Source organism: Protomyctophum parallelum (assembly GCF_964188405.1).
Source record: "Protomyctophum parallelum genome assembly, chromosome: 14".
NCBI lineage: Eukaryota > Metazoa > Chordata > Actinopteri > Myctophiformes > Myctophidae > Protomyctophum > Protomyctophum parallelum.
The window spans coordinates 11,636,612-11,653,330 of NC_139709.1; the positions used below are offsets into that span (position 1 = coordinate 11,636,612).

General features: G+C 42.8%; 2 protein-coding genes across 2 annotated transcripts in view; both read left to right on the forward strand.

Annotated features, from left to right (window-relative positions):
- LOC310870597 (C-X-C chemokine receptor type 4-like) overlaps positions 1-16,719 on the forward strand; it is a 277,312-nt gene that overhangs the window by 254,079 nt on the left and 6,514 nt on the right. The gene's annotated exons all lie outside the window — the stretch shown is intronic.
- Positions 7,446-8,354, forward strand: LOC310871117 (G-protein coupled receptor 35; the record flags this gene model as incomplete). Its single annotated transcript, XM_083782606.1, has 1 exon — positions 7,446-8,354. One exon carries the CDS (start codon positions 7,446-7,448, stop codon positions 8,352-8,354), a length of 909 nt encoding a protein of 302 aa, XP_083638732.1.

Consider the following 16,719-nt stretch of genomic DNA (forward strand, 5'->3'; position numbering starts at 1 on the left):
AGAAGAAGACCACCATCGGCATAGTGACATTTAACATGATCATATTCATAGTGTGCTACACGCCCTTCAATGTCGCCTTGCTCCTGAACGTGTTCATGAAGACGCCTGCGGACTGGCGGTCAAACCAGCCTGTCAAACACGTATATTTTCTCGTAGCTGAATGGATCACCACGGTGAACTGTTGCCTAGATTCTATCTGCTGTTATATTTTGTTGAAAGGTTTTTCCCTCGTCCCCTGGAGGAGGACCAGAGTTCCGCGGCGAGACTTGGGTGAACATCCACGAGCAACTCAAATGGGAGACACACACAAAGGTGGTGGTTGCAAAAGCGCAACAGCGCCTATATGGACTCCGGCGCCTCAAGAAGTTCGGCCTGAGTCAGAAAATCATCAGGAACTTCTACAGAGGGACTATTGAGAGCCTGCTGACAAGCAGCTTCACCAGCTGGTATGGGAGCTGCACAGACAGAGACCACAAGGCTCTCAGGAGGGTGGTGCGCTCGGCCGAGCGCATCACTGGATGTCGGCTGCCCAGTCTGGAGGAGCTGTACAACCAGCGCTGTCTCAGCAAGTCGCGGAGAATCATCAAAGACCCCACACACCCCCATAACAGACTCTTCGTGTTGCTGCCCTCAGGAAAGCGGTACCGAAGCATCAAAGCCAGCACAACCAGGCTCAAGAGCAGTTTTCTTCCCCAGGCTGTAAGACTGCTAAACAAATGAACAATGCACTTTATTTAAGTATTAAGGACTTGTGTGTTGTCTGTGTTCCTTTAAAAACCTTTTAAAACCTTTTACATGGGTTTTATCTGAGTTGTTTTTAGCCTTTTAAATAACCTTTTAAATGGGGTTGCACTGTTATTTATATTTTATTGTGTATTGTGGAGCACCCCAACCTAAGTTTTTCACAATGCTGTACTTGTACATCTGTGTGACAATAAAAACAACTCTTGAATCTGGATGACAGCTGGGCCACATAGCCAAAAAACGAAACCTAAGGGTTTTTGGACCCCAGGGGTTAACTGATTGATGACCCGAGTTCACCCCTTTGGGTGAACTTCTCCTTTCAAAACAACCAGGAAGGTGTCTGTGTCATCTTAGATGTATTGCATTGGCTGGCTGCACTGCGAGCTTGTGCATTTGCTTCTTCTTTTTTTTTTAACTACTACAATTTTCTTTTAGAACTATACTGATTTAGAAGGTAAGCTATTTGTGGAAATGTATTCATGAATACACAAATAAAAACAATTTAAATAATGCATTGTGGTTTCATAACATATAGATCGGCTATATTCAAATGGCCAAATTAAATTGAAGTGGTTAATGTATGTTTTGTTCTTTTGTAATAATACTCGAAATCTACAAAGTAACTAGTATAACTACAGTGGAGTAGAAGTAAAAGTATTGGAAATTGGAAATACTCCCAGTAAGGTAAAAGTACCTCAAAATGTTACTTAAAGGGGAATTCCACAAATTTTCAACATTTTACTATGTCATTAATATACCTTAGAGCTGTTGTGTGGAAATAATTTAAAACAGTCCCCCCCATTTTGTGTTTCCTAGAACTGGAGGTCTGGAAAAAACATTAACATGGTACATCTTGATGATGTCATCAAAAGACATAGTAAAATGTTGACAAGGGGGTCCTTGTTTGTCGAGGTATAGGGGGTCCTTGTTTGTCGAGTTATAGGGGGTCCTTGTTTGTCGAGTTATAGGGGGTCCTTGTTTGTTGAGTTATAGGGGGTCCTTGTTTGTTGAGTTATAGGGGGTCCTATATGACACAAACACTTCCTCACTGCAGAATTAGTCACAGGATGTGGGTGGGATGCTTACTGACTTTCACATCATGCACCAACTGGGTTTAAAAACACAATTATTTGGTCACTTCAGAAACAGCAGCAGTGAACTGTGGTGAGTAGTTTGACTTGTTGATTTTTAGCCATTTAGACCTGAGGACGATTCTAGAAATGTCTTCTAATCCTCTTATATACAGCAAGAATACAAAAGGCCTATATGACATTCCTTAATCAAATATTTATTTGACCTTTAAGAGATACAGGGCCAGGCAATGGCATCTTTGTATGAGGAATAAAATGAAATGAAAAGTGCACTATAGTGTCTTGTCTGTCACATCACATGTAAAAGCAGAGACGTTTCTGTGACTACCAAGGACTTTTCTTTTAATCGGACCACATGTGAGTTCCTCGGCAGCATTACATTCACAGAAAACCGCCCAATGATAGAACCGCAGAATTTTCGATTAATTGTTAACTGTTAAGTTTAATTGAAGAACTTGAAGAATAGATGGATGTTTTTGTCTTTGCTCTCTCGTTGCTGCATATTGCATTAACGATAGTACCATTTAAGTCTGGTAAAGTTGCATGGTCCCAAGTAAATAAATGAAAACAATACAGACATATGCGTACACAAAGAGAACTCAGGATGGATGTGCGTGTTCTTTTTTGGCTGTTGTTATCAGCCTCCTTTACTACTTAAAGTTGCATGGTCATCCTCTACCGAACAAACTGATTGACGTCAAGACTTGAGATATCTGTAATGTTGCAAAAAAAGACATTCCCATTTTCTCAGTTCTAAATTAACAGACAATAACGTGTCCTCCACAGATGACCATGAACGAGAGCTGCACCTGTGACGTGTGGAACAGCAGCGCCTGTAATGTCCAGAGCAGCACGTGTGAAGTGAATGCCATTGAAGGTGTGACATACACGCTGTTGTTCCTCCTGGGTCTGGTCCTCAATGTAGCAGCACTGTGGGCCTTCATGCAGGTCAAGAGGAGCTCCTGGACAGACACCCACATCTACCTGATCAACCTGACTGTAGCAGACCTCGCCCTGATCCTCTACCTCCCGTTTAGGATCTACGATGCTTTCTACTGCCTGGAAGTAACGCGGCTGTGCACCGTCCTCCTGTCGGTGCATTACGTCAACATGTACGTCAGCATCCTGACCAGCACCGCCATCAGCGTCCATCGCTTCTTGGTGGTCAGGTTCCCGTTTCGGGCCAGGTCTTGGAGGAAGAAGAAACAGGCTGCCTTCGCTGTGTGTCTGGCCATTTGGGCTGTGGTGGTGACACTGTGTGCTGTCTTCAGAGGCTCTAACCGCCCCTGTAAACTGCAGACATGCTTTGAACGACGTGAAGACAATCCACTGCCTCTCGACTTCCTGGTGTTTCTGTCGACTCTGGGTTTCCTCGCTCCACTATTGATCATCGTGTTCTGTTCCGGTCAGTTATTATGGATTCTGCGGAAAGGAGAAGATGACTCAGCAGAGAAGAAGAACATCATCGGCATAGTGACAGCAAACATGATCATATTCATAGTGTGCTACACGCCCTTCCATGTCGCCCTGCTCCTGGACAAGCTCATCAAGACGCCTGCGGACTGGCGGTCAAACCAGCCTGTCAAACACGTATATTTTCTCGTAGCTGAATGGATCACCACGGTGAACTGTTGCCTAGATTCTATCTGCTGTTATCTTTTGTTGAAAGGTTTTTGCCTCGTCCCCTGGAGGAGGACCAGAGTTCCGAGGACCAGAGTTCCGAGGCGAGACTTGGGGATCACACTTTTTGTCTGTGACCAGAACCAATAGAATCCTGGCTAATCACGTTATTTCTACGAAACATAATATGTATCATAGCGGTATGTATGTAGTAGCACGGAGGGGTCGTCGCCAAGCTGACTTGTGGTGGACACGTTTGTCGAGTTATAGGGGGTCCTTGTTTGTCGAGTTATAGGGGTCCTTGCAAATTAAACATTTAAGAACCACTGTAGACTTAAAGGAGCATTCAGTGATTTGGGTGATTTTGAAAAAACCTAGCCTGGATCCAGCCCAAAGACCCTGCCCACTCTCTGAGTGGACTGAAGCTTCAAGAAAGCTACAGTCTGATAATCAGGCTAGAAAAAACCCCGGTCCGCCCTGATAACAAGATGTGCACATACACGCTCTACAGTGGGAGGGACACGCAACAGGCCAACAGCACGCACACCAAGGCCCGCCCCGGCTCGATCATGATTGGTGGAAGGCCCCTCTCTATCCGATTGGATGACAGCTGGGCCACATAGGCAAAAAACAAAACATAAGGGTTTTTGGACCCCAGAGTCCTTTCTGACTTGAAGTGCTCTCGGGAGGTTCCCTCGTCAGGAAGTGCCCCTCCAGCTGAATCAAGTTCCCTTGATTAGGGTGCTGGGTATAAAAAACTGTTTGGAAATACACTCGCCCTCCTTGTGCAGAAACAGGAAACGGACACCATTTGTTGCCATGGTTACCATCATGCAATTGTGTTACCTGTTATTTTGTTTGTACAGTTATATTGCATTGCATCGTGTATTGTGTGACATGGATTTCATTAATATGGAAAAAGGAAATACAGCGTGACTGTCAAAAATGACATGTCATAGGCCTATACATCCATGGTGTTTATAAATTATTGTTAAAAGTTGTTTTGTTTGTGTGGTTTCATTTATAGTTTTTCATGGTGGGGTAAATAAAGAGCCCTTGTGAACATCAGTTGGAGCGTTGCCTATTCTGCATCAGATGAAGATTGTTTAGGAGGAGTTTATTTATCAATTATTTGTGGTGGTACTTACATTTGTAGGTCGCGGTTTCCATGCGGACAGAGAGCAGGGCTGCACAAGGCAATCGAGTCTAGATTGGCACAGACTCGCTCTTGAGGGCTTTATAAGCCACTTCCACTCAAGGCTGCTTGGTTTCGGACGACACTTAATATGGCGCAGCCTCGCGTGAACGCGCATATCGAGGGCAAGTGTGTAGGGCGAGTGGCGAGGAGCTGGTTTCAGAAAGGGGGCAGGGGTTAACTGGGGACAGGGAGGAACTCCTTATATGGTCAGCACACTCTATAGTAGGGTGGATTATCACAACAAAAACAAAAAATGTAGTGATATTTGAATTAAGTGAAATCACTGAATATACCTTTAACTTAACATAGAACACCCTGTAACAACGGACTGCATCGTAGGAACAGCGGTTCTACGGCACAGAGGCCCGTTGGAATTATGGGTAGACCCAAAGTGGGTCTCCTAATGTGAATGTGCCATATATAGTAAATTAATTACATAATCTGAAGAAAGCATGTCTGGAGACTTAATTGACATTCATTTATTGTTATGATCAGATAAGAAATCAGAAAGGAAATAAAACAAATTGCCATGGAAAAGTCCAAGTCTTTGCCGTGGACACATTGATGACCCGAGTTCACCCCTTTGGGTGAACTTCTCCTTTCAAAACAACCAGGAAAGTGTCTGTGTCATCTTAGATGTATTGCATTGGCTGGCTGCACTGCGAGCTTGTGCATTTGCTTCTTCTTTTTTTTAAACTACTACAACATTTTTTAGAACTATATTGATTTAGAAGGTAAGCTATTTGTAGAAATGTATTCATGAATACACAAATAAAAACAATTTAAATAATGCATTGTGGTTTCATAACATAGATCGGCTATATTCAAATGGCCAAATTAAATTGAAGTGGTTAATGTATGTTTTGTAATAATACTCGAAATCTACAAAGTAACTAGTATAACTACAGTGGAGTAGAAGTAAAAGTATTGTAAATTGGAAATACTCCCAGTAAGGTAAAAGTACCTCAAAATGTTACTTAAAGGGGAATTCCACTAATTTTCAACATTTTACTATATGTCATTAATATACCTTAGAGCTGTTTTGTGGAAATAATTTAAAACAGTCCCCCCCATTTTGTGTTTCCTAGAACTGGAGGTCTGGAAAAAATCATCAACATGGTACATCTTGATGATGTCATCTAAAGACATAGTAAAATGTTGAAAATGAGTGGTATACCCCTTTAAGTACAGTACTTGAGTAAATGTACTTTCCACCGAAGAGTCGAGGACACACCGAGGACGTTTTCTTGTTCCATTCTGCCTCGTTACGTTAGACAATACAAAAAAAATGGAACATGACGTCTGCATGAGTGGAAGTAAAAAAGATTCACAGTTTGACAGTGACTGTGCATCCTCTTACCCTGAATATTCACACTTAGTTGAAACCACATCTCCAGAAGTGTCACGGAAACTTATTGTAAATGTCAGTGAACACTGAACACGCCCTGCAAGCTAGGACCAACAGTAGTCTACACATTATGTTATAATGCTATATATATTTTTAACATGCATTACATCATTCTATCCTTTGACTCAAACCACAGAAACAACAGGCCCAAATGACCATTCAATGATACAAATTGCCAATGTCTTGTACTGTATACAATGCACAGAATGTATGTATATTGTATGGTTTTATATGACACAAACACTTCCTCTGTCACTGCAGAATTAGTCACAGGATGTGGGTGGGATGCTTACTGACTTTCACAACATGCACCGACTGGGATTAAAAACACAATAATTTGGTCACTTCAGAAACAGCAGCGGTGAACTGTGGTGAGTAGTTTGACTTGTTGATTTTTAGCCATTTAGACCTGAGGACGATTCTACAAATGTCTTCTAAATCCTGACAGTTTTCTGAAAAACAAAATAAAATAAGTGTTAAAAAGCTCTATATTGTGATGGTACTCATTGCAGGAGTCTCCATGTCTCTCCAGCTTTTTATTAAACAGAAAAATGCATTTTCAGAAACCGAAACGGGTATACCAAATGTATCCAGTTAGGATAGAGAATGCAGTCAGGGCACAGATTAAACAAAGTGTAAGTGTAAGGGAGGACACAAATAAATGAGCAGACAAACCCTAACCGCACACGGAAGCCACGTATAATTGTCCGGGTGAAAATCACCCGGGTTTTGTGTTCCAAGGTTAACTGGCCACGTATGTCGAACTGATGACACGTCGGACTAATGTATGCCCCCCATCTTGAAGAGGTGATAGAGAAATGTTGTCTTGTTCTCTTGCAGGCTAAGTTTACCCCCAACATATTTCAGTGTATCTTACACCGTTTATATCAATTTCTCCTTATAGTCTGATGTGATCACAGCAACATTTGTAAGCTTGAAACTTATGCCCTAAAAGCAACTCATTCCATTCACAAGCTATATACAGTACTGAGACAGCCCTCATGAAGGCAGTTCATGACAGTAAGATTTTGTGTGTATGTGAGGCAATTCTAAGCATTTATTCGACAGCAGTTAAGTGTGGCGAGAGACAGGAAATGCTGAGAGAGTGTAGGGGAGTGACAATCAGCAGTATCTTTTGATACTGTTGAACATGATTGTTAAAGAAAATAGTTTTTCCAATCAGTCTACTGGGTTTCTGGGCTATAATGCATCTTTGTCTCTTCCTGTGGGGTCCCATGGGGTCAGTTTTTGGTCAACTGTTGTAAATTCTATTATGCTGCCACTTAAGATACATAAATCTCGTCCGATTAACTCAGCACTTATTACAGCCTTAGATGAATTGTCTCAGTTCTCAATCGTAATGTTCCCTCCTTCAGAGATGAGCATGGATGGGAACATCAGCTGTAGGCCTACTTTGGAGAACAATACCTGCTGTGTGCAGACCATTGAAGGTGTGGGATATACGCTGTTGTTCCTCCTGGGTCTGGTCCTCAACGTAGCAGCACTGTGGGCCTTCATGGTCAAGAGGAGCTCCTGGACAGACACCCACATCTACCTGATCAACCTGACTGTAGCAGACCTCGCCCTGATCCTCTACCTCCCGTTTAGGATCTACGATGCTTTCTACTGCCTGGAAATATCCCCACTGTGCACCGTCCTCCTGTCGGTGCATTACGTCAACATGTACGCCAGCATCCTGACCAGCACCGCCATCAGCGTCCATCGCTTCCTGGTGGTCAGGTTCCCGTTGCAGGCCAGGTCTTGGAGGAAGAAGAAACAGTCTGCCTTCGCTGTGTGTTTGGCCATTTGGACTGTGGTGGTGACACTGTGTGTTGTGTACCGTAGAATCGCCCACTCAAGTCAACTATGGACATGCTTTGAAGTACGTGAAGATAAGCCTTTCCCTGAAAGCTTCCTGGTGCTTCTGTTGACTGTAGGCTTCCTCGCTCCACTGTTGATCATTGTGTTCTGTTCCACTCAGATCATATGGATCCTACAGAAGGAAAAATATGGCTCGGCAGAGAAGAAAAATATCATCAGCATAGTGACAGCAAACATGATCATATTCATAGTCTGCTACACGCCCTTCCATGTCGGCCTTCTCCTGGACAAGTTCACCCCACCGCCTACCGTCTGGAGAGAAAGCCTGATACACAAATATATCCTAGTAGGTGAATGGATCGCCACCTCAAACTGCTGCCTAGATTCTATCTGCTATTATTTTTTGTTGAAAGGTTTCTATTTGCGAGTTGGTGGGCCTGTAAAAACAGAAACCATTGCCATCTCAGATTGACAGTTACAATAATATTATCAATTGATTTTTTTTTGCACAAACTTTTTAATAATGATAATAACAATAATAAAGTACATTGTGGCTTAATTGATGCACAGCACACATTATGCACATAATGTAAATATGGTAGGCCGCTAACCATTTAAATGTCAGCAGACCACATTTCATCTTGGTTCCCACGTCTGTGCATGACACTGACAACAGAAACAAGCAGCCAGACTAAAGAGCACATCACATATCAAACAACCCGGACGCACGTTCACAATGTACAAAAACAACGTGACAGTGTTGCACAGAGAACACAATTAGGTGGGGTACATCAAACATGTGCTGCACATAAGCAGCAAGACACGTTAAAAACTGCAAATATGATGCTGTAAAATACATTATGATCTGGCCCAGATAGAGACATGAAAGGTCAAACCTGCAGGGGAAGAAAACCGAACAATTATGAGACAGACAATACAGGTAATAAAATAGCCTACATAACAAAGAAAGATGTGAAGAAAGAGAATGAACATAAAATGAATACAAAAACCCATAAAACCTGTAAAATAATAAAACAATAAAACAAGAGGGAAATGTTGAAGGGATTATGAAAGGCTTACTCATAACAAAAGCACAAATTTGAGAAGAGATTTAAAACACGGTACAGTAATTCTAGCCATTATACTGTAGCTGTATATTGGGGGTCCCCAGCTAAGTTATTGATAGTTATAGTGATATATATATAAACAAATCGTAACAGCTGAAATCAATAATATATCAGTATTCCGAATTAACCTGCGGGTCGCATTAAGTGAAGGTGGCCTCCAGGCCTCCAGTAGTCCATGTATGGGATAGGGCAGGCTTTCCCAAACTGTGGTGCGTGCACCAGTTTGGGTGCGTGAACGATCTCTAGGGGGTCCGTGACATGAAAAGGGTAATGGCGGACAGTTTATGGTGTTATTTAACACAAAGCAAAATCGGTAAAACACAGTTTTGCGGAGGTGTATAGAGCTGCAGCCACTCCGAGTGCAGTCAGTGAAATTCCACCCCCCCCCCCCTGCACGTGTAAGTGGAGGATGTAACATTAGTAGGCTATTAACCAGGAACCATGGTTCCATTTGGTTCCGTATACGCTCTCGGAGGGTATAGTGGAGGGTAAGTGGTCTAATAATGCATATCAAATTGCGTCCTTAAAATTAATAACTTTTAACGCTGAAGCAGACAGACAGGTGGAGCAGACAGACAGGTCAGGAAGTGTGTGGGCCTACTATAATATAAAGGCCAATGCATGCTTTGAGCTACAACCTACAAGGGTGGAACAACACGTTACACAGCATGTGATGCTTTCTGAGGTTTGAGTATTCATGCTTCAGTTCACACGCACGCGCACACGCACACACACACACACACACACACACACACACACACACACACACACACACACACACACACACGCACACAGCAAACAAGGAAGTGGATGTCTCCTCAAGTTACCATCCGTGACATTTTATGACGTGACCTTTGGTTCTTCCAGAGGTACGAGACACCATCTGTGAATGTCTTCCAAGCATGACACGTTTTCATCTTTTTGACATCACTTTTGTTGGGCGAGGGGGCATTCAACACGTGTTGCACAAAGCTTAGATTGGCCTTAAAGAATGTCATTGGCAGTTTTTTTTTACAAATTATTAATGAACGACTTCCATTTAGTTCAACCAACAAACTGGACCTTTAAACTGCTTTGTACTCAAATATCTTTGCTGAAAATAGCCAATCTACAAGCTCACAGAAAACACTAAAGAAATAACAAGAAATCTGGCAACTGAACTGAACTTGAACACTTTTTAAGGTCAACCACACCAATGCAACTCCTTGCAACTCAATGAGTTGCATAATTGCATTGATGTGATTTGCCTTAAAAAACGTTTTGTCCCTTTGGTGTGGTTTGGGCTGAACAGAGTGACAAACGTCAACTGAGACAGCTTCAGTGAACAGACAATATACGTGTGCACAAACTCTTCAACACAATTTAAGGTACAGGTACAACACAATGTTATGATGAGAAGTCAACAACTTGACTGAACAAAACACACTCCTTTTATACTCAGTCTCATCAACTTGTAGATGCACCACAGCTGGGTGCCCATGCAGGTGGAAGCAGTCTCTGAATGAAGTCCAGAGAGGAGAGCGGAGGGAGCAGGACCTGCAGGGAGGGAAGACACAACAGACAACACACAACCAACATAATAACAGCCACAAACTGTAATACCACAGGGGCTAATATAAAGAATATGGTTCAGAAGCACATGTGTTCACGACACGTTCACTCTATACCCATTGGAAATAATAGACTCCAACCTGCTTCTGTTCTCCTAAAAAGGTGGCCACCTACTTCACACAGATATGGGAAGTAAACCGGGAGGTGGCAGGGCATTCTTTTGTTTGGTTTTTGTCTTGGGACACACTGTACAGGGTCACAGCTAGGGGCAGAGTCACAAATAGGGCAACGCATCGGCAAAACAATGGAAAAACAGTGCCCTCTTTTCCTTTGAATTGATGCGAGTCAACAAAAGTCTGTCTCGAGAGACTAGAAATAGGGCAAAACAATTAATGCACTACAGGGCTTACAGGACACGTACTGGAAGGGCACAGGGCAGAGGCCAACATGGTCATGATGACAGCAATGCGCTGTGACTCTGTGAACTTATAAATCTGATATTTTTTAGCAAATATATTCCCCACCAAAATAGGGATATATTAGGCCTACAGTATGTTTGAAGTGTTCATGTACACAGTAGCCTGGGGGTGTATGTAATGGTACAATGGTATTATCAATACTGGGATGGAAAATGTTCCTGTCAACTACGAAATGTCCCACAGGCCAAGCCTGTTGGTTTGTTTTGTCAAATTGGCAATATAGATTTCTATATTGGTATTTCTCTTTATCTCCCAGTGTGCGTGCGTGCTAAAACAGCATAGGCCTATAGGCTGTATACACTCAACCTTTAACTGACCTTATAACTCACTGGGATGTTACAAAGGCTCATGGGAAGGTCTGCCTCTAGCCTGGTGGGTCGATGCGAGGCCTAATAATCTGTGCACGCACGCACGCACGCACGCACGCACGCACGCACGCACACACACACACACACACACACACACACACACACACACACACACACACACACACACACACACACACACACACACACACACGCACGCACAGTCGCACACGCACACACAAATAACTAACTAAATTTTTTCAATTTTCAACTCGTCAATTCTTTACCCCATAGCTTCACTACATCTCATCTCAGAGTAAAATGTTGTAGGCCTACTTTTCTTTTTACCCTTTGTTTGCTCTTCATTTGCAATGAAGAGCCCCTGTGTTTGTTTGCTGTGTTTGATGTTATATGTTAATAATGTTATCTATATGCTGCATTGTCTGAAGGGAGCCAAACAAAAAATAAGTTTTACTCTCATGTACCTGTAGGCTACAGTGTACACAAGATGTAAGTACAACCTTGAACCTTATTGAACCTTTACTCACTATTATCTTCATTAGTTTTTTACACACAGGCCTTTTTCTTGTACACATTGCTATTTCTGCTTAAAGTAGCAATACTTTTCCTTGAGTAGAACAATTTAAAACACACCGCATGGGACTCTTTGGTCTAGTAGTGTCTCTTCTCTAGCCTGAGCCTCACCATGACCAACATAAACAGGGCTGGCCTATAGCACCCTCTTGTGGTGAAAACAAGGCTTGGTTTCTCCTCTGTGATTTTGAACAGAGTTGATTCAACCTAACCTGACGCTGCCAGATCCAAGAAGCTTGCTACACATTTGTTTCACAGCTTGGGGAACATGGTTACCCAATACCGCCCCCATCTGGCAGAGTCAGGTTAGATTCAACCGTCTTTAATAGTGGTTTATATTTTGTATTGAATTTTGTTATTTTTCATGTCGTGTTTATGAATTGAATAGAATGTTAGGACCCGAATGGAAAAGGACTTTTTTGTTGTTACTGTAGGCTACTGTACTCTGCTGCTGTTTACAGTTCCGTCTACCGGTAATTAAATATTCAGTCAATGAACCAATCAACATTCAGTGTCTGCTTCCTTCAGGAAGGGATAATGTACGCCGCGCCGTGCCGGTCGTTGTTGAGAAATAACGGACGAAAGGGCAGGATGATTAAACAGAGAGGTGAAAGCCGAGGGGTTTAATTAATACAATGAAATTTCTATTCATGTTATAAATATTCTAACATAGAAGTCAACTGCTACTAAGTCGTAGTTTAATGTGTTGTATTTTACAAAATAATTATAATTGGCTCATTAAAATCATTTTCACATAGCCTTTCCAGAGACTAGTCAGGTGATATTAAAAATAATCACACCCGTGTGAAGTGAGGGGCGCTAATATATTAAAGCCTAACTCATGTTGATTATAGGTGATGTAAAACAAACGGTGCCAACACAAACATTAAATGCCATTAACAATAAAGAGACACTATATGACGTAATGAGGGACAATATGACGTACATTTTCCCTTCATTATCAAAGGCGTTTTTAAAACAAACATTGAACTAAAAACAATTAAACCTGGGCTAGCTAGCGCCCCTCAAAAACTAGACCAGTGCCCGGCTGTATAGAGCACCGAGTCAGTAACAATGGAAGTTGGAGATCCATGACCCACCCGTTGTACAAATATGAGGCCCATATACTGTCGACTATTACACCTCTCCTCATCCTGTCATCCCTTCACAATGAAGTGTGTCCCATTTACCTCCCAATGCTGGTGCTGCACATTTTACCCAGGTTATTAACAGGAAATAGGTGTAACTTTAAAACATCGTGGGAGAGAGCAAGGCAGTGAGCGAGCGAGAGAGGGCCAAGGGTGGCGGGGGGTTGACTGATGCCTGGCGGTCAGTCAGAGCTCGGAGGCCCCCCTGAGGGTGGAGGCCCCGTTTCATCTGAAACTGGTGAAACTGAAACATAGGCCTCCTATGCCGTTGTACCCGTGTCAGAGTACCCGTTCCAGTGAATTGGATGGAGCCCGCACACCATAGGTACTAGCAAGACGTTCTTTATTTAAATACTGACAACGTTTCGATCTGTTTGATCTTCATCAGGTCATGTGAACATACACACAAGTTTGTACATTTATAATAAGGGAGTGCCCCCATTACCCAATCAAAAACACCACATTTTGGTGCCCCTCCCATCACTCAGGTGTGACACGTCAACCCTGAGTGAGTTTCTTTTAGCCCAGCACCCAGCCTGTCGATGTGCGTATTCTACGTCTGCTCTAGAGTACCCGTTCCACCCATCAGTCTGTGTCCCTTTTATGCCCATATATGGAGATTTTTGTATGGGTCTCTCTGTGTCCATTTATTCCTATATGGAGTTCTGTGTCAGGCATGCCCAAATATGGAGCGTTGTGTGTCAGAACAGCCGTACAGACAGACAGAGATGTGGTGCATTTATAGATATATAGATAATAATAAAATAAAATGTGAATTTGTGTAGATGAAAGGTGGAAGTATAATATCCAAATTATTTTACACAATGCAATGTCCCTGAAGCGTTATCTGCATAATTAGCAGTTGAGTGGAAACCGCATACGTGCAAAACTGTTGCTTTTCAGGATAAAAAACAACAACAAACAAAAACACTACTATTGATGCTTTTGTGTGACGCTGTAGTGTGATCAAGTAGTAAGTAGGCCTAGAGCAGGGGTGTCCATCCTTTTTCCCCTTTATTTTATATTTTTTATGGAGGGACATGGGGAAATGGGGAGAGAGATGGGGGGATGACATGCAGTAAAGGCTGTCGGGATCGGGAAGTCGAACCCGCGGCACACTGCCAGACTGGATTGCCAGCCAAGGTGCCTGGACTGCTGAGCCACGGCCAAGGCCTGCCCATCCTTTTTTGACTTGAGAGCTACTTTCAAAATGACCAGCTCAACAAGATCTACCCACCCACAAAAAATAATTATCGCATTGCTGAAAATAGTTAAAACAGCAATGGCGTTACATATAAGACAAACAGACTAGGAATGGTTGAAATGGATTAGTATATCTTTGTAATGCTACTGATGTTTGTGCGCAACACTCACTTAAAAACAAAGTATTGCATTGTGGGTTTAGCTGACAGGCCCTTTTTGATGTCAATCAATCAAGTCACCTAAATTCAAGTGGCAGATGCCAAAAAATATATATTTTTAAATTAATATATTAAAATTATATATAGGGGAGGGTCATGTGTTCTACCTGCACATCATTTGTGATCTACTGGTAGATCACGATCTACCTTTTGGGCACCCCTGGCCCTAGCCTAGAGCAATCATTTCTAAACTCAATGTTTGTTTAAAGGTCTCTAAACAAACATTAAAACGCCATTTAGTCTTGGCTGTCACACGTCGTCACGAGAGGTGCTGTTTATTTAGTTTTTTACATCGGTTAAAAGGCCATAGACTTGCCTGCCATCTGACGTCATTTCCGAAAGCCAGAGGTTGGAGGGGATAGCGCCCCTCAAAAATACTGGAATATTTTTTTTACGATTTTTACTTGCGCAAGCAGAGCGCGCCTTTACTGCGATCGGCTGGGTATGTTGGTGTTGTCCACCGGCCAAAAGGAACAACCATTGTTGATGATGTAACTAAGGTACGTTTGGTGACTGGCTGGTTATGTATGTATGTATGTATGGGGTAAGAATGGTGGTCCCTTATTGGCTGCTGATGGTGACGTAACTAAGGTAGGCTACGTTTCAAGGTCAATAACGGGTCTAAAGGATTTAGAATAGCAGTTGTAATAGACATTAGTTAGTAGCAGTACTTGCGCGCTCTGCTTGCGCACAAGTAGGCCACATATGGCCTACTTGTTTGCAAGGGCCGGCCCTAAGTAATTTGGCGCCCTAGGCCGGATGTTTTTGCAGCACCCCCCCCCCTTTTTTTTCTCCTTTGAAATATTTTCAGTGCAATTTTTTTACTTTAGGTTTTCTGGTTCAACAAGTTTCAAAGGGTCATAAACTTTTCAAATATTTTCCAATTTCAATGAACAACATCATATGAAAGCTTACATTCTGTAGTTTCATAACTGCCGCCCTGGGCAATCTGCCGCCCTAGGCCATGGCCTATGCGGCCTATATATATATATATGAGCCAGCCCTGGGCGCAAGTTGGAACCTCGACAGAGTGCATTTCTAGTTTATTATAATAATGGAGGTAGACAGCGGCAGTGCCAACATCCTGGAGGATGTGGTGTTGCACTCACTCAGTAACATAATATTATTATCGTGAAACACACACACACAAGACAGTGCAGCAGTCGGTTCAGTTTATGTAATGCCATTTAATAGCAGTACCCCAAGGAGATGGATGCTTATGATAACATGGACTGTCTCGGTTAGAACCACTCGACTCAGCAGACATCAGTCACAGAGAGGAGGAGGAGCTTTAGGAGACATCGGGCCCGCAACTCTTCTCTCTGTCTCAGACTGTCACCACGAGGGCAGAGCTGACCTCAGCAGTCAGTCAGTCGGTCGGTCAGTCGGTCAGTCGGTCAGTCGGTCGTTCCATGGTTGAAGGTAAACGCTGTAGATTCAGTATTCACAGCATTGCCCACGTACCGAACAATATAAAATCAAAAGAAATTAAATCCCCCACACACACACCCAAGAAACACAGTCCTCTGGGGAATGAACGAACGAACGAACGACCCCCTTAAAACCAAAGAAAGAGATAAGATATACACTATAACCCCCTCAAGCCTGCTGTACACCTCGCCGTACGGCGGTGGCACGCGCTCCCCCGAAGAAACCAATGGGTGATCTGCACGCTCATCACCGCGAGTTGCATCCACGCCACGGCGGTCCAGCTTGCGATCCCCGCTTATATTTCGGTGTCGCGCCGACGCCGTCGTACGCCGTTGCATACAAAAAAAGGCAGATTTTTCTATACACTATTTACATACAGTACATACATTACAGATCCTTTTGAAAATGCAAAAAAAAAAGAAAAAAAGGAAAAACTTTTTTGTGCTTTTTTCCCCTCGCTTATTACTGCACATTTATGAATACTTTCACAGTTTCACTATGGACATAAATGTATGAATAGGCCTACATTCACTATGAACATGAAATATATGAATAATACATTCACTCAGTAATGTCACCAATATGAACATGACGCTGAGTTCACACTGCTCAGCTACAAAGATACAGGCTACCATTCTGTTTCAATGGAAGCCCGCAGCGACATGAAGACACAAAGATACAGGCTACCATTCTGTTTCAATGGAAGCCCACAGCGACATGAAGACACAAAGATGCAGGCTACCATTCTGTTTCAATGGAAGCCCGCAGCGACATGAAGACA